This window comes from Elaeis guineensis, chromosome 10, assembly GCF_000442705.2.
Source record: "Elaeis guineensis isolate ETL-2024a chromosome 10, EG11, whole genome shotgun sequence".
NCBI lineage: Eukaryota > Viridiplantae > Streptophyta > Magnoliopsida > Arecales > Arecaceae > Elaeis > Elaeis guineensis.
The window spans coordinates 34,737,515-34,765,384 of record NC_026002.2 but is presented as its reverse complement, the minus strand read 5'-3'; the positions used below and the strand labels follow the sequence as shown (position 1 = coordinate 34,765,384).

Genomic DNA, 27,870 nt, shown 5'->3' with positions numbered 1-27,870 from the left:
TGGAGGTATTGAACTCAAGCAAAGAAATATTTGATGTAAATAAGATCTAGTCATGCAAGCATGGCCAGTTCAATTGAAATGAATATCTGATGAAATCCCATTAAAAAAGATTGCATTATTTTTTTTTTCCTTAAGTAAATTCCTATCAATGAGAAATACAAAATTCATGCATAGAACTGCATGCAACTCGTGCTTAATTATAGTTTCTCCTAATTGAAGCTCTTCATTGAGTTAAAAATTAAGAGAAAAAAATGAAAGGAAAAGATGGGGAAAGAAATGATCTAAAAAATAAGCAACATCCCAGAACATGACTGACAAAACAGAGGAATGATTTACTTGCGTTTTGAGGAAGGAAGCAAGCATTCATACATCCTCTCCATTCGTGATACTATAGCAAGCTTGTATGCAGTTTTCAAACCAGGCTTCCCAATGTCAACAATATCCGGTCTCAGGCTGCACCAGAAAAATCAAATAGACTCCCCCTTTAGTAAACTTTGTTCTAGATTTTGCACATCTTCAGAAAGAAACTCATGAATGAAGCCACTAACCTTAGCCACTCGCCTGTTTCCTTTGCATGCCTTTCCACAGTCTTGTACAAATGATCAAGGCTATACAACACCAATCCAAACATGCATTGAGCATCATCCTCCTACATGACAAAGAAAGGGACAAGCTTCATTAAGCACGTTTCAATCAGCACTTAAGGTCAGCTCACTTAGATGCACATGTTCCATTCAAAGGTATTGTCTCAGAATTGTCAGTCAGTACAAGGTGGGATGGGATCTATAAAACCAACCCCAAATAGGTGGGATGGCCTAGATGTTTATGGCTATAGCTTAAGAGCTTTCAAATAACAAGGTACTCTAACAGCAAAACCAGATGTGAAAGCAATAGCTACATATAACTAGAAAAGTTATTACCTTGATTTAGTAATAAAAAATTACTGTTTACGAAAACTAGCATGTGAAATTACCAAAACAACTATCACAGAAAACCATGTTTTATTTGGCAAATCAATTTGTGTTAAGCAAATTGAAACAAATTGCTTTGACTTGACAAATTAGAAACATCATTTAAGGAGAGATATGACTAGGACAAGTTTCTAAGACTTGCTATTGATCACAATCATAGTCAAAGGTTTAGCATTTGATTTTTAGACTAGTCAGCTAGCGATAAAGATCAGGACTTCAAGGAAAAGGCAAGAATAACAAACATAAGGGAAAAACAACACCACCAACAATATATGGTATCATTTTTGTAAGATACTAAGATTTCTTAAAATTAGTCAGGAATAAATCGTGAAATGCTATAATTCAAGAACAATTAATTTACTTCACATTTGATTGTGGAGATCAAAGGTTTAGCATTTGGTTTTTAGACAAGTCAGCTAGCAAGAAAGATCAGGATTTCAAGGAAAAGGCAAGAATAACAAACATAAGGGAAAAACAACACCACCAACACCAACAATATATGGTATCATTTTTGTAAGATACTAAGATTTCTTAAAATTAGTCAGGAATAAATCGTGAAATGCTATAATTCAAGAACAATTAATTTACTTCACATTTGATTGTGGAGAATAATGAAAGACCATTCAGTCAAGGAAAAAACTGAGATAAGTCAACAAATTTTCAATGGCATCAAGAATATTCTTATTATCGTCATGATAAATTCAATTAGACTTATAGACTAAACCAAAATTTATATATTTTGCAAGGAAACCTAAGTCACATGGAAGTTCTACTTGCAAGCAGTGTGGCATTGATTTGGGAATTAGAGTCTGATTTGGACACATCCCTGTGTTTAATTCAACAAGAGAAATAAAATTCAGATGCAGGGCTACATTAAAAAGAATATTCATAAAATTGCATCTACATTAATATCTTAAATTGTAGCATTGAATATTTAAAAAATAGTATTATTAAGGTGTGCATTCTTCTACATATTTGCCAATCTTAAAAAGTGACCATAAAAATTCCAAATTCCAACTCTGCCAACCCCCAATAATTGAACTACGTAAGTATATAAATTGTAATTTACCCAAGGTTTTAAATCTCATGGGACAGAGGTATCCTGATATCTCCGGGACGCCCCACTGTCCTGGCATCTCCAGAACACCCAACTGATACTAATTGAAGGAACCAGATCTAGGGTTTCAGGGTTAGATCTGAAAATTTTTTCAAGATCAGGCAGCAGAAGACTAAAATAAATCAAAATTTATCTTATAAAACCAGAGAATCCCTAAATTTAAGATCCTATTACATAATTATTACATGGCATTAAATCACAAATTAAAATATAAAGAGCAAGAACTACATGTTGATCATATCAACATGTTTCTATACTACATCTAATGTATATAAAATATAATAGATCAGATCTATTACCTTGCAAGTTAGACATTCTAACTTTGCTGATCCGGACTTGAGGATGATGTTGCGAGCTGCACACGCGTCTGGCCTCTAGGAGTCGTCCACACGAGCCCATGAATCACGATCAGAAGTTCTAGTTCAGAAAATCAGCACAGTATGCTAGTACTGTGCTAATCCTTCTTCGATGGTCGATCAGATGCCTCCTTGATTTGGACTCTTCCAAAGATGAGAAGTAGGAGAAAGAGTTTTACATGTGAGACACTCTCAGAAAACTCACAGATGGAGGAAGGGAAGGGGTGAACTCAGCAACCCTAGAAGAAGACCCTCTTCTTCTTCTCTTTGCTCTCACCTAGACACTTAGTTTTGTGTCTATTATATCTCCATGCCCCAACACTCTTTCTCCCTGATTTTCACACGTCCCAAAGGTCTCTTATTGCTCTATAATCCACGAAAATTTCAAAAAAAATTTCGTCTTAAATAAAGAGATACGAAGAATCCTTGTCTAGGTCAAATACCTAGTCAAAGAAAATCCAAACAGGGCAAGACAAGTGGTGCCCAACTCTTGGGCACCCCCTCCTTTTTCTGTCATGGACCACCAGCAAAAGGCGCACAATATGTGCCATAAAAGCCACGAAAATCTCAGAAAAAATTTGGGTAAAATCAGTGCCATAAGGAAAGAGTTTTGGTTTCTTAAAATTCTATCTCATAGAATTTGAAATCCAAACTAATTCCTATTTTGACTTGGTCCACAACCACATTTCATGTAAGAGAGAAAGAGTGAAAAGCTTTGGACGTGCGTGAAGGCCTGGGAGAGAAGGTTTTGTCGCACAAAATAAGAGAGAGTGGGCGTGGGGGGCTAAGGTGGCGCAACATGGAATCCTAGTCTTACTAGGATTCAATCTATGACTTGTTCAAATTTGGTTTCTCAAACCAAATCAAACCAAAACCAAATCAATCCAATTAAAATAGGTTTTAACCCAATTAAGAACCTAATTTAATCAGATTAAATTAGATTTAAATCTGATTTAATTTTCTAATCGAATTAGAAATTAGGTTGACCTAAGTCCTAATTGGACTACGACTAGTTTTTCCTTGCACTTGGCTTATCCAATAAACCAATTGGACTTGATCGAATCAAGCCCAAACCAAATCTAGTTAAATCATATTCAATTAGACTTAATCTCAGCCCATTGGCTTAATCAAATTAAGCCAATTAGCAATCGAATTGCTAATCGATCCTCCTGCAATACTTGCACTAGGTTAAATGTCAATCGTATTGATCATTTAACCCTAGAACGATTCTTAATCGTTGATCAACCATCCGATCGGATCGTGAACTCTAATGTGTGTGATCTCATAGGTCCGAACCTAAGTCGGTAGCACTGGAATAAATTTCTGTACCAATCGAAGTGACCATCTAGCAATGATACCCGACGGTCGGATAGGTCGAATGTATAGAACAACATCCTTAGAATCCATGCGGATATAGTTTTCATATAATTCATCCTCTTGACCAAAATGCTCATAGAACACCTCAGAGTTCAACTGTTAACTCTGATCAGGTTGTCCACATTGTATTTCAAAATATCAAATCCATCTGATGGATTACCCTGGCCAAGATTTTGTTAAATTGAAATACAGCGACTCATTCTTCTCCAACTCTTGGAGTGGTCAATTCCATCTTAATCACACTCCGACTTCGCAAGCATTTGACTGTGCCCAGAAGCCTTCCGTCACTGAATTAAAAATTCAGTTAGTCCAGTACCAAAGCACAGTGAGTTGCTTGCAAGTCACTGAGGCGATCTCAAGTCTAAGGGACACTTATACCTATATCCCATCAGAGACATTCTTGACAGCAGAATGCTCTGGAGTTGGTCACGTTCAATGACGATGTATCCTTACATTACACCTGTATGCCATACCAGTGTCTCCACACTCTTTGATTAAGAGGACAACCAATTCATATGGCCTACAGTGACCTATGCTCGATAGAAGCTGTCGTCCTTATTAACAGCCCATCATTTGGTCGTGAATAGTTTTAAGGACTAATCGATAAATCTTCTCTTTATCGAATCTAAATAGTCCTAAGGACTTCATCACAACAACGAAGTTCATTAGAAGATGAAAACTTGTGATGAAAATACCAAAAATATATTTTATTTATTAACAAATCAATTACAATACAAGGTTGCTCAACCGTCAACAGGTTGACGATTGGCTTTTGAGACATATTTTCCAACAACTCCCACTTGTCCTAAAGCCACTTGGCACAGTATCTAATATCCATCTTCGACTTGTGGTTGTCGAACTCCTTTATCGCCAGGGCTTTAGTGAAGGGGTCGGCCAGGTTCTCCTTTCCGTCGATCTTCTGAAGGTCGACGTCACCTCGATCCACGATCTCCCGGACCAGATAGAAGCGGTGCAAAATGTGCTTCATCCGCTGGTGTGCTTTGGATTCCTTCGCCTGAGCAATGGCACCAGTGCTGTCGCAGTAGAGCAGGACCGGACCATCGAAGGAGGGTGCTACTCCGAACTCGATGATGAATTTCTTCAGCCACACAGCTTTCTTCGCAACATCCGATGCTGCGATGTACTCCGCCTCATAAACAGAGTCTGCCACAGTATGCTGCTTGAAACTCTTCCAGCAGATGGCTCCACCGTTCAGAGTAAAGATATAACCTAACATGCTTCTGCTATCATCATGGTCAAATTGAAAGCTGGAGTCTGTGAACCCCACAAGTTTCATATCTGACTCGCCATAAACCAACCATTGGTCCTTAGTATTTCTCAAATACTTAAGGATGGCTTTAACCACTTTCCAATAATTTTCTCCAGGATCAGAATGGTATCTACTCACTACTCCTAGTGAGTATGCCACATCTGGCCTTATACATGTCATGGCGTACATGATAGATCCCACGATCGAAGCATATGGGACTCTACTCATACGCTCTCTCTCTTCAGCAGTCGTCGGACAATCCTTCTTAGAGAGAAATTCCATGGCCTATCGATAGATAGACCTTCTTGGAATTCTCCATGCTGAACTTCTTCAGCACAGTGTCTATGTACGTGGACTGGGATAACCCAAGCATCCTTTTAGATCTATCCCTATAGATCTTCATCCTTAGGATGTAGGATGCTTCACCCAAGTCCTTCATGGAGAACTACGATGACAACCAAACTTTTATTCCCTGTAGTGCGGGGATATCATTCCCGATTAAGAGAATGTCATCCACGTACAAGACAAGGAATACCACAACTGGACCATTTGCCCATTTATAGATGCAGGGCTCTTCTCCGTTCTTAACGAAGCCATACATTTTGATCACCTTATCAAAACGCATGTTCCAACTCCGAGAAGCTTGCTTCAATCCATAAATGGATCTCTGAAGTTTGCATACCTTGGACTCATCTGTGGATGTAAACCCCTCAAGTTGTATCATATACACCTCTTCGATCAGCTCTCCATTCAGGAAAGCTGTCTTTACATCCATCTGTCAGATCTCATAATCCAGATGGGCAGCTATTGCAAGCATTATCCGAATAGATTTGAGCATTGCCACAGGGGAGAACGTCTCGTTATAGTCAATACCATAATATTGACGATACCCCTTGGCAATCAAACGGACTTTATAGGTCTCCACCTTTCCGTCTGCGCCCCTCTTCCTTTTGAAGACCCATTTACACCCAATGGGTTTAACCCCTTCAGGTGGGTCAACCAATGTCCATACATCGTTGACCTTCATGGACTCTATTTCAGATTTCATGGCTTCAAGCCATTTCTTAGAATCAGATCTCTGCATTGCATCCATATAGGTGATCGGATCCTCATCGTTCTCATCGAATTCGATGGGATCACCGTCTCGGACCAAGAAATCGTAGTATCTGTCCGGCTGACGCGGTACTCTACCGGATCACCTTAATGGTGTAGGTACATTGGGCTCCGGATATGATCTAATCAAATTCAACTCAGGTTCAGCTATTGGTGTCAGTCCTTCTACCTGTTGAACTTCATCAAGTTCAATTTTAGAAGCAACGGTTCCTTCACCAAGGAACTCTTTTTCTAAAAAAGTTGCCTTAAGGCTGACGAACACCTTTTGTTCATCAGCATGGTAGAAAAAATATCCTTTGGTCTCTTTGAGGTACCCTATGAATATGTATTTGTCAGACCTAGGTCCAAGTTTATCTGTAACTAACCGTTTGACATAGGCCGGGTACCCCCAGACCCTAAAGTGTGAAAGTGCTGGCTTACGTCCTATCCATATCTCATATGGAGTCTTAATTATAGACTTACTTGAAATCCTATTTAACAGATAACAGGCCGATTCGAGTGCATATCCTCAGAAGGATATCGGCAAGCTGGCAAAACCCATCATGGATCGGACCATGTCTAACAGAGTCCGATTTCTCCTTTCAGACACACCATTATGCTATGATGTTCCTGAAGGAGTCCATTAGGAGAGAATCTCATTCTCTCCTAGATATGTGAGAAACTCATCAGAAAGGTATTCCTTTCCTCGGTCAGACCAAAGAGTTTTAATATTCTTCTCAATTTATTTTTCTACTTCACTTCGGAATCGTTTGAACATTTTAAATGAATCCAACTTATATTTCATCAGATAGACATATCCATATCTGGATAGATCATCCGTGAAAGTGATGAAGTAGAAATATCCATCTCTAGCACTTGTACTCATGGGCCCGCATACATCAGTATGTACTGGGCCCAAGAGCTCAGTAGCTCTCTCACATTTTTCAATAAAAGATGACTTGATCATTTTACCAAGAAGACAGGACTCACAGGTTGGAAGTGATTCACAATCACTGACTTTAAAGATTCCCTCTTGAATCAACCTGTTTATCCTGTTCTTGTTTATATGACCTAGCCTATAGTGCCATAAGTAGATATCTGATATACTATCTAATCTAGGGTGCTTGCCAGTAGAATAAACTACGTTAACAGATTGTGATAACATATACACACCATTGTTCAAATGTTCACAAAAAATAGTAATACCATTCATAATGATATTACAAACTTGTTTCTTTATTGAAATTTTATAATCATTTTTTGGCCAGAAGGCCTACAGAAATAACATTTAAAAAAAAACTGAGACAAAAATGACAATCATTAAGAACAACGGTATGGGACTCAAATACAAGTTTCAAGATTCCTAATGCTAGAACTAGAACTGATCTTCCATCTCCAACGTTCAGGAACCTCTCATCTTGCTCGAATCTCCTACTGACCTGCAACCCCTACAACAAATTGCAAATATGGTAAGAGCTACCGGTATCCAATACCCAGTCAGTTTTATCACAAATAGACAAATTACAAGGAGTTATCATATAAATACCTTGCCCAGCAGCAGCTTGCTTCTTTCTCTGCCTGTTCGGATCCAGGGAGGTAATGTACTAAGAACAATTCCTCTTCCAGTGCCCCCGCTTCTTGCAAAAGAAGCATTCAGCTTGACTCTTATCGGGCTTGATCTTTCTGGTCTGGTCCTACACTGATGTTCCAGCCTGAACTTGTACCTTCTTCACTTTCTTCTTCTTGTTCTTCTTTCCTTTCTTAAAGGATCGAGAACCAGAAGACGAACCTCCCACTAAGTTCACCGACTCCTTGTGGAGTTGGTGATCTTTCTCAAAGTTCTGAAGCAACCCCAGTAACCCGTGGTAGTTTATTTTAGGCTTTGTCATTCTATAATGAGTGAGGAATGGGAGATAAGACTTGGGCAGCGAGTTTAGTATTGCATCTTTCCCAAACTGCTCATGCAAGGAAAAGCCGAGCTTGCTCAAACGCTCCATCAGCTCAATCATGTACAATACATGATCAGTGACAGAGGCACCATCCCGCATTTTGGCATTGAAGATGGCACAACTAGTCTTGTGCCTCTCCACGTCATCGGGTGTGCCAAAGGCATCCTCCAACACTTGAAGCATGTCCTTTGGCTGAGCCGTCTCAAATCTGCGATTGAACTCGTTGCTCATGGCAGCCAACATGATGCAGCGCACCGTGATCCGGTCACTGAGCCACTTCTGATAAGTGTCTCTGACTGTTCCACGTGCATTGGCAGCTGGCTCCTCAGGTGTAGGATCCGTTATCACATATAGGATCCATTCATGCTCCAGGACAATCTTCAACTTTCGGTACCAGCTACCGAAGTTGGATCCCACCAACTTATCATTGTCCAACAATGATCGAAGCGATAGGGAAGTGGCCATATCTGCACAAAGAAAAATTATAACCTAATTAGTAATTGATTCATTAAACCTAAAGATTTGAACTTTAATCAAAAGATTTCTCCCACTATTTTATTCGAATTAGTAGCCTCTACCTCCCATTCGAGGAATTACCTTAATTCCTTAGTGAGTACTAGAATCCACTTAGACTGCACACAAGCCCAACTTTGGTCGGACAACCCATGTACATCTAAAGATAGGTTCATAACCAATTGTTTCTCTAAACAATTTCTAGTAATTTTAATTTTGCCCGTCTCTAATCAGTAGGCTTTGGTCTCCACTAAAAAGGTCTAATTAGGTTAACCATTAACATGACCATACTTGGCCCATCTAGCCAATGAATGATTAGGCCCAACTTTGGTTGGCTAACCTAATCACCATTTAGAAAGATGCAGTCAAGAAATCATATTATGAATGATAATTCCATCAGTCAATAAGCACCAGGCCTTTGGGCCTCCAATGATTATCCAACTGATGGACCCATTATCATCTACTTAATGGGAGGTTATGATCTAGTTATCACCATAACTATTTCATTTTAAGGACCTAATAATTTTAGAGGATTTAATTGATTTAGAGGAAGAGGTTAGATGAACCAGCTTATCATGATCCTTCCACTGGCTTCACCAAGTCAGCTTAAGGGAGATCATTAAAAGGGCTGGTCTAGGAGCACCTAAATCAGTCACACTGATTTACCTAGCTGACATGGGTCAGCTCGAATAGTCAAGCGATCCGACCAAAATATAATTTCACCAAGAGGCCAGGTAAGTTCGATCAGTGGGAGGGTCTGTCAAAGCTTGCCTTAGACACCATCAGAAATGACCAGATAAATGGGTTGCCAATTAAAAACCACCGGTCTGGTTTACCTTAGTCACCAACTGATTTAATTAATTTCGATTAGATTAACCTAACAGTTCGTGCTAGACCGCTTAGCCAAAAATCAAGTCCATTTGGTTCTCGTTAAAGATATAGACTTAACCAACTACAACTATTGTAATTCATCTAGAGAATCCTTGACCTAATCTAAGACAATAATTGATTAGATTTAGTCAATTCTCTAATTAAGTCCATCTTTAATCTAACCTTAGGTCTAATCCAATTAATGGACCCAATTCCCACTAACCCATTAACCCAATGTGTTATGGTTTGGGTCTTAGGTTCTTTAATTCACAATCCTAAAACCTAATCAAACAACTTCTTAATTCTCAATTAAGTTTTGGACTGAGGGTTGGGATTCGGCTTTTCGAAAATAATTTTTATATTTATAAAATATTTTTATAATATGGTTCTACCAACCAAGTTGCATGTTTGATTTACAATCAAAATGCAAGTGAAATAAGCATGAAACTATTTTAGATCTAATCTAAACAGGTTCATGTAATTGAAATAATTTCAACTTTAAACTGCACAAATTTTTCAGACAAATATATGATGGTTCTTTGCGCGGAAATTATTAACAAAGAGATTTTATTTTAGATTTAAACACCTTTTAAATCTAATAAATCATAAATTTAATCTAAATCACATCTAACAAATTTATGATTAAAGATAGATTTACACGAACTATGACAACCTTTGCACTGTAAGGGGTAAACCTTACAGCAGGACAACCTGCAGTTCGTGATTGATCTAAAAATTTTAATTTCAGATTTAACAATGGGTATCAGAGCCTAGGTTTGTCCCGTCCTGTCTCGAAAACCGCTCATGCATCCCGATAGATATCCTCCATCTCTCTCCCTTCTCTTTTTTTTTTCTTTTTTTTTTATTTTTTTTCTTTTTCTTCTACCTTCTTTTCTTTCCTTTTTTTTCTTTCTTTTTGTCATCCCTTCCTTTCTTTCTTTTTTTTCCTTTTTTCTTTCTTTCCCTTTCCTTCTTCCTTCTTTCCTTCCTATCCTTTTCTTGTCCCTTCCTTTTTTTTCTTTTGTTTTTCTTCTTCTTTTCTTTTATTTTTTTCTTTTTTTCATCTTCCTTTCTTTCTTTCCTCTTTCTTCTTTTTTCTCTATATGGACGGATTTCGGAGTCCTGACCTCGTCTTGGTCCCGTTTTCTCATAAGAACGGGACAAGATGGCTAGGACGCCCCCCATCCCGTCGGGATATAAAACCTTGAATTTACCCTTCCATAATTTAGCAAAAACAAATATTGCCAACCATGTTGCATCAAAGTCATTTTTGAAGTTAACGTACCATGAGCAAACCTTTCTTGGGCCTTAGTAATATGTTTAAAAAAAAAAAGCCTGTACTTCTAGTCCTTTATCATATTTATATTGCTGAAATGGCAAGAGATATAGTGAGGAATGCTGAAAGTTGTATTTTATTGGATGTATCACAATGATATCTTTTTGTTAGATTATCTCAGTTACACCCCCAACAAAAATCAAAAAGGACTGCTTATACATGAACATTAATGAATTAAATATGCTAATTAATGAGCAAGTCATTCAAACTTCACCATTCCTTGATCCATGAAAGTTTGAAACTGCATGAGTCTTTTCTCAACTTCAACCACTAAAAGCCTTCTTTGACGGCAAGCAATCCTTCCTCTGCCTTCCGCACTTTTGTCCTGATTTATTCTAACTTTTAGTAATTAGACCGCATGCTGCACAATAAAGATTAACAATGGGTGTATTTTGTGGAGCCTATAATGTATAAAATTTTCTGCAAGGTTAGCTTAAAAGGAAAATGTGGAAACAAATTCTATACAGAATTCAATAAAAATATTCTAAGTTAAATGTGCGCAGACACATTATATTGTGAACGAAGATGCACAAGACGATAAGAAATTTACCTACCAGAAAGAAAAAGAAAAACCATTCATGAGAACAACTCAAAAAGTGTCCACCAACAAGTTTTAGACATTGCAAGATCCCATAATGAAATCAGCAAGCTGAAGTGATGATGACAAATGTGAAAATGAGAAGAACAGAATGGATGCGGACAGCAATGTTCACAGGGTGCCTACCAAATGTTATGTCAACAAAGACTAAAACAGTCAACTAAATTATATCGAGAATGTTATTGACACGCAAAAGGTGCCAAAGAAATTTCAAAAACAATAATGTACTGGAACAAAATTTAATTGAGATGGTAAGCAATTCGAGATTATAAAGATGTAATAACATCATATACTCACTTGCCGAACCCATGCCCGCACTAACATGATCAGAAGAATAGAAATGAAAAATGCCGGTAAAGCAGCAAGAACTGCAAAATTGATTTCATTTGCCTTGAGAATTTGATCTAATTCAAGCATTGCCCTGTTAAACAGCAATATCGTTCAGTCCTGTGCAGAATCAGAAGTAAATTTCTACCATTTATAATCACACAATAATCAAACAACTGGAATAACTCAACTTACATCTCAAGATCCAGTTTCAGCTTTTGAATCTGCAAATCCACACAGTTCATAAGCAATACAATGATAACCAATGGTAAAAGATGGTTAAACTTTACCAAAACTAAAAAGAAAAAAGAAAAAAAGAAAACCTGAATAAGCATAGCACAAGCAAGCTCTCCACTAAGAAGATTTTGGAGTGGATGCATCAGCTCCTTCTCATATCTGTACTAAAGGTATTCATAAAATGAATCTGAATGCAAATAATTATGATACATTGTCAACAGCACAAACAAGAAAGTACTAGACAATTTTGGCCTTAAATGATAAAATTACTTGATGTCAAACCAAACAATAACTTCCATTTAGCAGTTGAAAACTGTCATTTATTGAGAATGTCAAGTTGCCCTTGATAGAAAGAAACATGTTTAGCTTGATTGATTGCTGAAGAGGTGAAGCAAGGAATCTAAACTTGTGGTCTCTCAAACAACTACTACATTATGTGCCTTATATGGAGCGATGAAAAATCATCTACTGCTAGTTTAATTCTAACTATGATCTACATTCTTGCCTCAAAGGTTCAGAGACATCCTTTGGGCAGTTGGACAGGGCATGTTATTAACCGAGTATTCATTCAACCAAGATTGATATATCATTCAAGGCATCACAATTAGCACTTGATGAGAGAGAGAGAGAGAGAAGAGGAGGGGGGGTTGGGCAATTGCTCATGCACCACGAGAAATCACACAGTTACAACACCATGATGATATATCCTGAATACATCATTCATGGTTTATCCAGTATATTCCACATCACTGTAAGTGAGAAGGAGACATCATGCAAGGCAAAATATTAGTTCATGCCTCCAAGCTAAGAAACATCCTTTGGGCAATTGAACATGGCAAGCTACCTTAAAGTTAATTTATTATATCGATATCGATAATGTACCTAAGCTGTAATGATGCTTGCCAACACTTGTTTGACCAAACAATATAGCTGAGTAACTTATGCAATGAGCAATACTGTATAAATTGGGACAACCTGCCCGTCCCATCACCCATGAGCCCCTGGGTCACTCAGGGACCCAGGATTCGAAGAGGCCCATTCAACCTGTTTGGTCCAATGATTAAAGCACTTGACCTAGGAGTGGGTCGACTCAGTTCCCACCCATCCAGGTCATAGGCCAAAAAATAACCAGGAAAACTAGTGATGGGGATGAGAATCAAAATAGTGATTAAACTGAGTATCAAACTCGTGACACTTCACACAATTACAAATATTTTAAGCACCAAGATTTAATGTTGTTTTATTGTCATGTTTTATTATACTTACAAAATACCTGTCATCAGATGAAATAATTTTAATAAGTCGTGATATTGCAATAACTATAGGAAAAATAAATTATTTTCTCTTTGACAGCAAATGAAAATATTCATTTATTATCTTATACATTTTTAAGCATTTACTATTTATAATAATTGAAAATATTAATAGTTTCGTATATTTTCTTAATTAGATAAAAATTTTCTTACAATCTATTTTCTAAAAATTAGATAATCGGATTATTATTAGAAATTTTTCATGTTTTTTGCTATTTTCCTTTTTAAAATTTTTAATATTTTTTTTCTGTTTATTACCATTCACCCACCTTTTTGTTTATGATGCCACGGGTTAATGGAGTGACCTGTGGTCGACCCATGGTTGAACCATTAAGCAGTGACCCAATGATTAAATGGGTTTGTCCGGGTCATCGAGCTTCTTACATGGGTTTAACCTCTAGGCCATAAGGGTTTCCAAAATAGAGCTAACAATACAGTTACCTGGAAATGTGCTTGGTTCAGTGAAAATTCAGTATTTAAGTGAATAAGGATATTCTGCATGGAAACAAAAAAATAAAGTCAAGTTTGAAGTGTGATCTACTTGAAAGTGTTTACACGATTGTTACATCTACATTCTTTCAAACTTTTAGTTGATTTTTATTGGGCTCTGCATCCAGACCATGATGGTTACTTCCCCGAAGGCTTATGCCTTAATTTACACTTTAGATGTAAAAAACTTCGTGTTATGCATATCAAACAGTGTTATTGTAGGGAAGAAAGCAGAATGGACAAGATGGGTCATCTTGGTCTATGCTCAGCAGATTGAATGCATCAAGAATAATATAGGGATAGAACTCAAATTGAAATCTTGTTGAATTTGGCATGAAGGAGAGACTCAGACAGATATATAAATAAACAAATAAAATATTATGCTGATACAAACAATTGAGAATGAAAAATGTTTTAAAATTGCTATATGTTATGGTAGCAATAGGCAACAAAATAATCATATGTTAAGTGCAATAGCATAGCATATTAAATAAACTAATATAATATCCTTGATCATGATAAAGATCTTTAAAAGGGACAATAAAGTGAAACATAAACAGAGAAGCAGACAAACAAATACATTAAAGAAAGTTTAAGATAGATAATTGTTTTGGCGAGAGAGTCGATTACTTGATAAATTGCACTTAGTAGCTAGTTGTTAAAATCTGAAAAGAAAATTTGATACCTTGCCATGACTATTTCCAGCATTTCCTGATCCGGTATATTCTCTGGTATCTTTTGACCTTTTGTTTGCTCACAGAATGCCAACAACATCCTATCAGGGATAAATAACTGAAGTGAGAATAAATGACAAATGTACGAAGAAGTTAGATGCACATAAACTGCATGTAGAAAATATAGCATTTTCAGCTCTAACATCAAATCTAGTCAAAACATATCCAGCTACAATGACTCTAAATTCATCCATATTACAAAGGGAGCAAGTAAACAATAGAGCAACAAACTAGGCAAATGGTGCAGTTACCTATAGCTATGATCTTCATTTCCAACATGCATTGGTAATCTACAGAGGATCCGAGATTTCATTCTGTAACTGAAGTTTGTGGTATTCTAATATTAATAGTGAAGTGAAACATTACTTTTTTCCAGGATTTTTGATAATGACCAGCTAAGAGGATGCAGGGCTTGCTATTATAGATGCAGGCTTCTTTTCAGCAATTCCATCTAATACTTTTCTTACAAAACAAAGTGCAAAACACAGAAATAAAATTATAAGGATCATCAGCTAGTCTGCCTGATGCACCTCCAAGACTCCTTACAAAACTGTAGGTGAAAAATATGTTTCTAACCACCTCTATGATCATTGATATAATGTCACAAGAACATATATAAATTTTTTGTGACAGTGATTTTTATTGGTAAATGTTTTTGAGTCAAAGATAATTAAATGCAATTATATACACCTCAGGAGAAAAAGGGATAAAAAAATATCGAGCATCAGCATCAACAGCCTTTTTAAATGATACCAAAAATCCAATTGAAGAACTAGTGTATCTTTAAATCTGGCATAAACTGACAAGAGTCACTGATTCTAGTCAACTTCAAAAATGATAGTTGTGGATTTTAAAAGGATTCTTCCCCCATAAATTGCCATGAGAGTTCGTTAGGTAGTCATTAGTTTCATTAAAGAAGCACTACACATAGGTCCAAGAACAAGCATGTATATGTATGCGCATCAATTAGTAGATTCTTTTGGTTGATTCACTTTTCACACTAAATTTTTATCTTCAGATCATCTAGGGTTCATATTTTAGTAGTGGATCAAAAGCATGCAACGGATACAAAAATCTTCTTTTGTTTTCATGTCTTTAACTAAAATATAGATTGTTAACATGAAATACACGTTTTCCGTGTTTTAGTATCTTTTCTTCCTTGTTCATGATATGCATATTTTCTTATATCCATTTGCAGTTTATATTTACCCCTATTGACTGTGAATATAACAACTTATATTGTTTTTACACATAAATTCATTGAGTCTTAGTTAAATTTCCATGCATATCTTTTCTTTCCTCAATAAGTTGAATATCTAAAATAAATAAAGTAGATTAATTTTACTGTGTATCATAGAGTTCATGTTAAAAATGAGGTCCTCATAATTTCATTAGTATTGTCATATATACAACAAATTTTAATTGCTTATCCTGTCATACATGCTATAATAATACCTTTACTACTTTTGCTTCACACTCTTACTTATTTGGTTTGGCTCAATTAAAATTCTTCATAATAAATTATTCTCCTTTTACTTAGTTCCTATTAATATTATGCATTTTTATTTGAAGAAGAAGAAGAAGCTATATTTAGGTGATCCTTTTGGAATAAGATTTATCATAAGAATAAAGTGCTCTCCGAGAGTTTCTTTTTGTGTTTGAAATAGACAGAGACAAAAGAATAGGATAACTTCTTATTATTGGATGAAATAGAACATTTTGACCAAATGGCAGAATAGTCCCATCTGACCAGAACTTATCCCATTTGATTGGAAAATGCTATTTTGTAGCTTTTAAATGGTTTTTCAGGATAGCCCAAACACATCTTTAGAAATATGATTCCCATTAAGAAAGCAGAATATTACATTCATGGGTTTTGCATAGTGCTTTTTAATATCATTTTATTAAAAGATAAGAGATATCTTCACTGTCCTACATTCATATATAAAATTTAAGGTGAAGGTGCCAATGGTTATGTTATGTTGGTTTATTTCATATCAAGTTGCTCCTTCTCAAATCATTTCCATCCTTTTTTATTATTCTTTCTTTTTCTTTTCGAACTTTGTAACTTTTTGTGTAAAAAAATAGCTTAAAACTAGTGCATTTTCTTTTTCATTAAATTCATTTTTATCAATTTTATGAGAAGGAAGAAGAGTAACTCTTTTTGATCATATGATTCTAACTGCAGATCAATTTTTCATAATTAACTATGAAGTTGGAGACTCTTGACAAAAGACTCTAACAACTTACCTGACACTCTTTCTATTAATGTTCAACTCATTAATGTGAAAGCTTAAAAATGTATACAGGGTACAAGGGTGTGAAGATTCACCAGCAAGCCCACCTCTAACATTAAGAGCACAATATGATAAAAGTCTAACAACTTACAAGCTGCACCCTGACATGTATGTACTCTACTAAAATCAACTATAAATTTGAGACTTTTAGATGATGAAATGAAGAAGATTATATGAATAAGATCTTCTTTCTTTACATTTTCCCATCATTATGTAAATTTAGTTTTTATCACTAAAAAAAACACAAATGCAGATCTGAAAAGCCACCAAAAAAAAATAAACTATGATAATTTTATTTTTTCTTGGCATAATTTTCCAATCTTACATGAAGTGACCAGCATATCATTTATATGTTTTCATCTACATAAAGTCCCATAATGTCCAAAATGTGCTTGCTCACACCACATACATGTGTTTCATCCTTTGCATCTTGGCAGGTAAGTGGAGCAAACTTCTAGCATCATGGTTCTCATTAGACCCATGGACTGAATCAAAATATGGAAACATTGAGGATTACATGTGCAGGGAATCTTCAGTCAACTTCACCTCTTCAACTTCCATCACACCTTTATGTCTCCTCCTGAATGTCTTGAAAAGCTCATCTCTGATGGAAATAAGCTGTGGATTCAAGTTAGAACATGATCAAAATTTCACCATCAATTATGTAAAAAAGCATTTCATGTGTGCAATATCAAGGAAATTCAATGGAGAAACAAAGTACTAATGTTAAATAGAATACAGTCAAAACGGAGAGGGAAGAGAATGGCACTATATGAAAGCACATCCTTCAGTGTAATAGTTCTTTCACAGAAAGTGGAAAAATAATGAGTTATGTACTTGATCAATGTGATGGCAAATGATAGAACTCCCTAGGGAAGAGATGATGAATTTGTGCTCTTTGAAACCACAGTTACATGAGGTCCAACCATCCGAGGAAGGTCTAGATAACTTCAAGATACTCTAGAAAATAAATGTAGATTGAAAAAAGAAAAAAGGATTTCCAAGAGGGTGAATCCATGCTTTAAATGGTAAAGTGACTTCTTTTCACCATTTTGATAGTGTAGCATGTACAAAGCCCATGCTTATCTGAACTCCATATGGCATCAAGTGAAACTGCAGTTGTTAGTGAAATCTCAGGAAACTTCATTATCGATTTTCACCCAAGAAAATTTGTATACATGAATACTGGATCTGACAACCTATATACACATACTTGCACAAACATTATGCATGCATACCTTACACAGCCATAACCATACATCCATCTGCACATACATATACAGACCCATGCCAAATTTATACACATGTCAAGACCACAGACATGCCAACATACTCACAATCTTCATGGTTCAGAACTTCAGATAAATATTTGTAAATAATCTTGGGAAGTAGATGATTTCCTGCTTCAGTCACTCACAATGTTCATTGACACCCAAAATTTTAATGCGCTCTATACCTAATTAAAATATTTACTTTACCATTTATCAAGATAATAAAGATTAATCTCAAGAGGAAACAAATTTAAGAATGAACAAAATCATCTAGTGCAAGCTAGGATATTATGTCTGAAGGTACTAAGTACTAACAAACCATTGGTGCATAAATCTTTCCATTCAGGATATCTGCTAGCAGAATTTATTTCCAAGAACAGAAGTCGCAAAAGGTTCTTAATACCATACCAGATCCTGTCAGCACCAAGTACTAACAGTTGTTCAAAAGAAATAACATAGAAGTATTAATAAGCACATAAGCATGGAAATCTTACTGGTTGTTCCACATGATCTTTCCAAAATCCAGCTGTTGATTCTTTTGCTTCACGGAGCCAGTTGTCAATGTCAGAGTTTCCCATCAAACTACTATGGTGCAAAAGCCAAATTGAACATACTGAGAGGTAGTGGCGGATCTAGAAATTTTGCTTTGTGGGATCAATATAATAAAAAAAAGCGAAGGAGTCGTAGGAGAGAAAGAAGAAAGAAAAAATAACAATAATAAAATATTATTTTTTTAAAAAATAATAAAAAAAATATAAAAAATGATAATATGTAATACTTTAAATATTTTTTATAATAAAATATTAGAAAGGAGCACCATAGTAAAATCTTAGATATTATTAAACATTAAAATTATAATGGCTAGCCAAAAATTATTCTAATCATATATATTTGATATGAGTAAAAAAATGGAGAAGATAAAGAAAAAGACTAAAAGAGTGTTACAAAAAAAAGCCAAAAGGGACATACATAATTCATATTGAGAAAAGAGATAGGAAGAATATAAGGTTTTCCATTGCATTTGGATTGATTAGGATATAAAAAATAAATTGATGTGGGATTTTAATGTAAAGGATGGACAGATAGGGACCATGGGTTGGGATGGAGTATTAAAAGATAAATAGAGAAGTAATAAATAAAAAAAGAAAAAAAATAAGAGAGAGGGGGAGAGAGGTCAAAGTGACGTGAGAGAAAGAGAGAGATGTGATATGTGAGTCATTAGATAGAGAGAGAATGTAGGTCATAATTATTCTTTTTATCTTTTGATGTGGCCAGTTCTTCTAGGGTATAAAAAATAAATTCATATGGGGTTTAAATATAAGAGGTGGACGGATGGGGTTGGGATGAGGTCTTAAAAAATAAATAAAAAAGAAGTAATCAATAAAGAAAGAGAGAGAAGGAGAGAGAGAGGTTGGACATATGAGTCATTAAAAAAAGAGAATTTAGATCATAATTACTCTTTTTATGTGATCTTTTTTATCTTTTACTTTTTTAAAATTTTACATGAGATATGGGATTAATTCATTAAATTAGTGAGGTCAATTTCAAATTTTCTACTAATATATGAGATATAAGGTCAATGTTTTACCCTTTAATTTTTTTGTGGGGTCAATTGACCCCACATTTACATGCATACATCCACCAATGCTGAGAGGCCAACTGCTCCACAGGTATAGTGCAACCAGTATAAGGTCATTCTCCTTGGTTTTTGACAGCTGGAAAGCTAAATGAACAGTAGCAATTTCTCAGCCAAGGAAACTTTTATCAGAGTTCAGAGACAACTTAACAAAAATCCAAAACAATATAAAATAACCAAGCAATCACAGCGAAGTATGAATGATGTCATTGGAAATCCATTAATATTTTACATCTTATTCATGTCCAACTCTATTATTTAGAAAACAATATCAAAAACCATAATAACAAAGCAGAAGATAGTAATCTCTTATTGAGCCAAAATTTGGCCTATAAAAATCAGGATACATTACACATTGATGTAGCAGAAGGCTTGTTGCACAAACAATATGATCAGATGTTACAGATGATTCACAAACATTTACATTGCCTGATTTCTTGCAGTTCTGAGCCTCATGTTAAGTCCAGAAAAAAAGGATTCATACTTGTCTATTTTATTCTATAAGGATAGATTAATTATTGATGTAGCAGCAGTCTCATCATCACAGAAATAATATGATTGGATGCTACAGATGAAGCATAAACATTTAAATTGCCTTCATTATTGCAGTTCTGAGTCTCATGTTAAGTTCCGAGAGAAAAGATTGATACTGGTTTATTTTATTTTATATTTATTAGGGATACCTCCAAGTCTGTCTCCACCTCATGGAAATCGTCACTTTGAAGCAGTCAAGTAATTCTATATGTTTCTATATTATATGCATAAGAGACCAACAATCTTTGTCATAAATACATTTCTCATGAACTTAGACAAGATCATGAGAAAAGAAACACAAGATGAATGAAACATTCTAAAGTAGGAGTGCACATTGCTATGAGGCTAGCCTCTATAAAGAAACTCCCTTCCTTACTAAATACAACTTCTAGATACTCTACCCGCGCTTTCCCATTATAACCTCTTAGAGAAAGAAATCAGAGTGCATTAAGCAAAAGTTGTTGACTTAATTTAACAATAGTAAGGTTGCTCCATTTTTACATATGTATCACAAGTTCAAAACATGAAAACAGCCTTTCCGCAAGTGGGGGTAACACTACATACATCTGACCCTCCCTAGATTGTATGGTAGCAAGAACCTCGTGCACTAGGCCACCTTATAGATGGAACCATGGCGAGCCTTCGCTGAACAATAAGATTGCTTCACTGTGACCTAGATGACATGGATTCAAAACACGAAAACAACCTCCCCACATGTAGGGATTCAGTTGCATACATGACCCTCCCTATACCCTGCGGTGACAGGTACCTGGTGCACTAGGACACCCTTTTTGTCGATTTAACAATTTAAATAAAGAAAAACTATGATGGGGAAAAATCTAAACACCAAAACTCCAAACACATCACCGGTCAAGTATAATGTTTACTTTGTCACTTCAATATGTTAACTAATTAATCCAAATATGTTAATTCATAACCTAGCATCAAAAAAAATTCTTCAGGAAAAATCAGTTTATTTACCAAATCTCCTTTTTTTTTTTGCATCCTAGTACATGCTATACTATAAAACACCATGTGGTATGCATAAATATTAAGGCAGCCAGCTTACCATAGGTGGTCCTCTAACTTTTCAGAAAAGGAAATGCAAAGATTTGTGGTTATTACAGTTTCAACACTAATCCAGTTATCGACCTACACGTATCTTACTAAAGAAGGCAACTATGTAAAAATGTAAAAGAGATGTCCACTTACAATGAAAGATAAATATGAATCCAATTTTTGAAGATTTTGATAAATCAAGTTGGTAGCATCCCTTATTTCAGTATCGGTCCACTGTGATCTTTCAGGGTCAGTTTCAGGTATTTTTTTCAAAGAGAAGTGCGCATGAGCTGCCCCTTTCTGTGGAGAATGAATTACCACTCTGGCACCCAAGATGAAGTAATTAAGAAGTAGGGCAGAAAGCTGGTAGCAGGATGCCCTTTTTTCTCAGATTTTATATAACTGAAGTGTTTAGGGTTGGTAACAAAAAAAAAAAAGAAGAGGGATTATGAAAAAGTTAGAACATACAACCTTGTAGATTTCACTTGGATGGCATACTGAAGCTTCCAGTTTTAAAAAAAGTTATTGATGGTAACCAGTAATGAAGGCAATGACCTGCCGGAGTCCTTTGTCAACACTTCTTTGTATTTGTTTACCTCCAAATGTACCTACAAGAACAGCCAATGATAGCAAGTTTATGATACCCAATAATGGCATATATCAAGAAGTGAAAAGCCTCTGGTTTCAGAATTCATGCACTAGACAAATAGCACAAAGAAACCAAAAATAAAATAACAAGTGGTCCTTGAGAAGCAAGGCATATTTTGAATGAGTTGAAAGAAACTACCTATAAGAACAAATTCAGAAATGCTAAGTGTTGGCATTTATGTAACTGTGAGCATATGAAAGTTGAAGTAATTAACTGTATCTCTACCATCACAAAGGTAATAAATTAACAAATATATTGGGATCATGCTAACCTGTGCAAGAAAGGTGGCCAGGCAATGTTGTAGGCTTGTTAAGACAGCTATCTTGTCAGATATCATATCTGATGCAGAACAACATAGATGCTGTATTGGAGACACATCAGTGACAAGTCTATTTATCAGTTGATATGTTCCATCAACAAATGCTCGGGGTCCTCTTTCAAAGATCATGAAGTATATTTTCTGAGTTTTTGTTCCCTAAAAAACAGAAGAAACCAAAATAATTCCAACAGATGTTACAGGAAAGTGAACAAGTTAGTTTGCAATTTCTCAGTGTAGAGAATAAATATCACCTCAGCCCGGGACTGCCAAAATACCAGACTCTTCTGAATATTATGTAGACAACATAGGATGTGTTCCATAATATCTTCTAGTATAACAATGGCTCTAGATGCTTTTGCTGCAGTCCTGCAAATACGGAGTTTGAAATTAGTTAGCATAGTGTGTAGCCTTTTTTCACTATGATGCAGATGCACCAAAAAAGTGTACATTAGTTAGTTAAATGCACTAATGTGAATTTTCAGCAGCATATGAGGTGGGAAAACAGAAAAAAAAATTCACATTTGTGTACCATATCCATCATATATGTTCAGTTTTGACACTGCATTTGGTAATCTTAGTAGTTCTGCAATATGGGCCGGTATATAGTTGAAAAGGTTTTACACTGCATCCTGTTAGACATCCTTTTTTTCCCCCCTTTTTTCTTGCTTTTCTTTTTTGGTGGAATGTTAGAAGAATACCACATGCAGCTATAATGATCACAACTAGAGTTGGTCACATAGAAGGGCATATACCTTACAACCCAAAAGGGATACAAAAGGTCCTAGAATTTAACAAAATAATAATGAAAATCCCAAACAGCAGGCAATAGTACTTAGATACATCCTACAAATAACTCATTACAATCAAAAAAAAAAAAAAACTACATTGAGCAAAAAATCGGACACTAGCTGCCCTCAAGATACATCTTACGAGGTCATGCTTAAAATCTCATGATGGTGTAATAATCCTGCCCAAGATCTTCAGCTTTGAACATCGTTTACCACATGATATGAGGAAAGATCAAGCCATTCTCCCTTTCTCAACAACAACAGAGTGAGTAAGCTGTCTCTCTTGAAGCACAAATCTAGGAATACTACACTAGGAATAGGCAGTTAGGCACATCCCTCACAACATCTACCTATCTTTTCCACCAAAGGCAACCAAATCCTAAGGTTAGAGGGAGAAAAAATGTTATTAGAATGTCAGCCATATAATATAAACATATTATGAGTTGTTTCTTGATGGTGACCTTGCCATGGAATTTTAGAATCTAACAATAACAACTAAGGACCTCACCCAAAAAGGCTAGCCAATTAGATATTATTTGGGTTCCTTCACCCTATATAAGTAACCAAGATCTATCCAGTTTATAGCCAATGTGGGACTAAGCATATGCCCGTACAGTCAGCCCCACAGTGTCCTCCAGTCCACATGGGCAATGGGCTAGGTTTGTTTTACTACTATTTATAATAATCCAGGACCTCAACCAAAAAGACAAGCCAAAAATATTATTTAGGTTCCTTGGTCCTATATAGGTACCCAAGATCTACCTAGTGTATAGTTGATGTGAGAATAGATACATGCCCGAATGGGTCCTCACACTAACATTATCTCATGTAAATTTTTTTGAGATATAGAGTATGACATTTTATCTCTTCCCATGATCACATGTCAGTGGATCAAAATAGCTTTCTAATATTGCAATCATGATTCTTCTAGGGGAGACTTGGAAAATAAACTATCTCTTCTCTCTTTGCACCCCCCCCCCCCCATTCCACTTCGCTTAGATGGCATATGCCAAAAAAAGTCTTGCAAGAGGTCAGGACACAAAAAAAGAGGAAAAATATAGCATATAAATAACAAACGGTACGATATAAGGATCGATTAAATATCAGCAAATCAAAAAAAAAAGACAAGGATAATGTATAAGAATTGGCTGAATATTAGCAAATGAAACAGATAATAAAACACATTCTTGACATTGGCCAGAAAGAAGGTCTTTAGTTCTTTTATCTATAAGAATTTAACAGAGGCTTAAAGCAGAATGAGCATTCAAATATAATCTCATATCACATCTCTAGTACATGGCTGGTTTTTCAAATTCAAAATCTTTTACTCTTATTTACCAATAGTTATAATGCACGTTGGCTTTCCAATAAGGCAAAGAAACCATGACAAGTTCTGCATACATCAACCAATGGATTGTATCTAACTTGGCTCCAATCTGAGTCCAGTCTGATTAAACCTGATCTTCTATGTATTTGTTGATCCAAGTATCCAACAAATCTGATAATTACTTGATTTGCTAACCAAACTACCAGTCACATGTGTCTTGGCTAATGCGCAGTCAACTCACTCACCTCCACATAATAAAAGCTGTGTCCCACATCCCCTTCCATATATATTGCCACTTCTTCAAAAGGATCATCCTCTAATTTATACAAAAGTGCCTGCTGTTTTCTCTATGTTGAAAGCGATCAAGATCATCAGATCAAGGAGAACAATAAAAAATGAAAATTAAGGGAGATATGGCATTAACAAAAGGAAATAAAAGAAGAATTGGACTGCACAATAAAAGTGAGATATTTGGTCGTAGATCTAATAATTCCAAAATAAATAATGAACCATCCAAATTGAAGATCCACAATACCGGTTTTAATCCACACCTCTAAAAATGCATAAAAATAAAAATAAAAAAATCATATTTTTTAAAGATCTCCGACCTATATATCAAGTGAGTGCAAAAATGGATGGTAATAATTATGGTAATGTGCTAAAACACATGATAGGGCATTTAGATTGAAAATATACTTTGTTGATAATGATCTACACATATTAAATGGTGAATTGTAATGCATGTGACTGTTAAGTTAGCTAAAATTTGAATTCTAAAAAGACCTAAAATAATTAACAGAAAATTAAATTTTTTCATAATGCATTATATCTCACCTTCACCTCTTTGTTCAGAACTATCTCTCTTCCTCCCTTGAAAGTTCTTAGAGCCAGATATACTACGATATCTTTTTTACAAGTCTTCGGAGTCCCTTCTGCTATAGAAGTCCAACATGCTTTCTCTTTAAAGAAAGCGAAATCTAGTCAGGGTTATTTTTGAAATTGAAGATTTGGGAAATTAAGTTGCTTTTCCATATGGTTTAAGGATGTATTGATCAGAAATCAAAATGTCTGATGCTTAAATGTTGCAAAACAGCATTTTTTTAAAGCACAATTAAACAGTAGCCTGACAAGAAGATAATAGAAGTTGGAAATCCAATCCAAGAACATATTTTGATTCATTCTACCACGGACGGTGAGTAAGTCTGTTTTCCTGCTCTTTGGTCATTTGAATAAATATGAAAATACTGGTAGAATATAAATACTGCATCATAGAAGAAGCACAAATTTCAACCTAAAATAAATAGTGAAAATGAGAAATTTAAACAGGATCTCCGTATTAAACCCAATGTTTTAGAACAGCCACTCCCAATTCAACATCTTTGATCCAAGTTCAATAAAGCCAATATGAGGATCAGATCATTGACTGCTCCACATTTTCATAAAACTACAGGATGGACAAAAGTTTTACCACTACCTTCCATTATCACGCTCTGTGGTTCCAAAAGTCAAATAACTCCTGATAAAGTTTCCTCCATTCCATAAAATTTACGCTTAATCAATTCAAATCATTTTGTGGTTAGTTTTTAGTCAACTTGATGGGGTATTCACCCTTATTCAATGCCACATAATGTGGCATGGAGTAGTGATCGACAGTTTCACAAATTTTCATGAGGCCATGGTAGTGAAAGCATGAAACTGGTGGAGAAGGTTAGGGTAGAACTGGTTGCACTGAAGAATGATATATCCATATTATGGTTTAAAACTTTCCTAAACAAGAAAGGTTAAAGTCAGATACAGGAAAAGAACGAAATGAAGAAAAGGTTTCAGCTCCAAGAACAAATGGGAAGAAGAACTTAAGATTTCTCTTAAATACTTGAGGGACGGATGTTATACTAATACCAAATTAGGGCTTGTTGCTTACGTTACATCTATCGTTCATGGAGACTTCAAAACAAAAGTTCTAATATTTCGCTCTTTACTACCCTGTTGGACAGAAACAAGAAAGAGGGATCAAGGGGTTTTACCTAAACCAGCTACAATTCAGCTATCAGGCCTAAATTCTCTAATATTAAACTTCCCAACGCTAATTCAGAACACTAAGCAAGAAATGCAATAAAAAAATCATTACAGTCATAACCATTCAAATGAGATTGGTCCAATGTCTCGCTGAACCATTTACAGCAGGTATTACGGCATGTACTGATCGAGTCAAATAAAATTCCATTTATTGGGCACATTCCAGAGCCAAAAATGTACAAAGTTGAGTCATTTTGCGAATGGAAAAAGGAAACAAACGTATATTCCACTTACTAGCAAAACAGAAATGGTAAAATATAATCCAAATATCTACATAATTCCCGAGATCAAGATATTGTTCGGTTCTTGCGTTAATTTTGTTCCCGGAGACGGCCCATTTACAGCAAGAAAAGACGAGGAAGAGGCGAAACGACTTACAAAGAGGATTGGATGGCGTTGGAGAGCAGCGGAAGCGGAAGACCTGGCTTCCGCCTCCGGGATCGGCCGCGGGACCGAAGAGCGAAGAGATTGGCGAGTTTGGTGAGGAGGCTTGAATCAGGGGAGGGGAGGTAGCTGAGAAAAGCTCGCCAGATTCGATTGGGATAGGAATATATTAGGGTTTCCGAGTCAATGAGATCATCTCTAGGGTTTCCAGGGGGCGAAGACGCCATGGCGTTCTGGTTGAAGCGTCGAGGCTTCTGAATTCTGAAAGCTTGGACTTGGAAGGGACCCTGGGGGAACGGGTATAAGTAGGTTTTGGTTCGGTGACTTGAAATTAAAGTAGCGCGCACGGTGATGAAGCCAGATAAGATGCTTTCCGGCGGCCCAAACCTGAAAAATGCCACATTTGAACCATCTTTCATTGAGATGAGAACAGATATCAGATTTCCATACAACTTATTGCTATATTTCATAACTCAAGTTGGATATAAAAATTCTGATTTTTATAGATATAGATAGATTTATTATTATTATTATTATTTTATTAAATATTTTCAAAAATGCGGCCGTCTAGAACTTATTTCTGAATTTACTGTCCACGTGTGAAATCGCCAATTTAAGTGGCAATTTCATAGCCATGAAAGCATCTGATGTGGCGCCGAAAATCACTGTTTAAAATAGCAAATTCAACGAACTCACTAGTTTAAGTGGCAATTTTAGAAATCACCGATCCAAATGGTGAGTTTAGAGAAATCACCGAGACCGACGATTTCAATGAACTCGCCATCTCAAATGGCGAGTTCCAACCTCCGTTGCTCTCTAAATCCCTCTCTAAAACCCTAAGAATCCTCTCTAAACGCCCCCCCCCCCCCCCCCCGCCCCTCCTCTCTAAGCATCAAGAGCATCCTCTTCTCTCTGTTGTGTCTGCATTGTAATCTAAATCAATCTCATGGCTTCAAAAAAAAATAAAAATATTTCAAAAAA

The 27,870-nt window shown here is 35.8% G+C and overlaps 1 protein-coding gene across 1 annotated transcript; it reads right to left on the bottom strand.

Annotated features, from left to right (window-relative positions):
* Positions 1–27,274, bottom strand: LOC105052440 (protein DGS1, mitochondrial-like). Its single transcript, XM_073244592.1, is given in 17 exon segments — positions 1–453; positions 549–649; positions 11,066–11,176; positions 11,747–11,870; positions 11,972–12,000; positions 12,100–12,172; positions 14,501–14,590; positions 17,364–17,464; positions 18,612–18,749; positions 19,760–19,840; positions 21,500–21,613; positions 21,615–21,668; positions 21,818–21,870; positions 21,873–21,954; positions 22,267–22,470; positions 22,566–22,680; positions 26,884–27,274. Coding segments are annotated over 17 exon segments (1,824 nt in total). The 5' UTR covers positions 27,117–27,274; the 3' UTR covers positions 1–332.
* Positions 27,275–27,870: the final 596 nt, after the last annotated feature.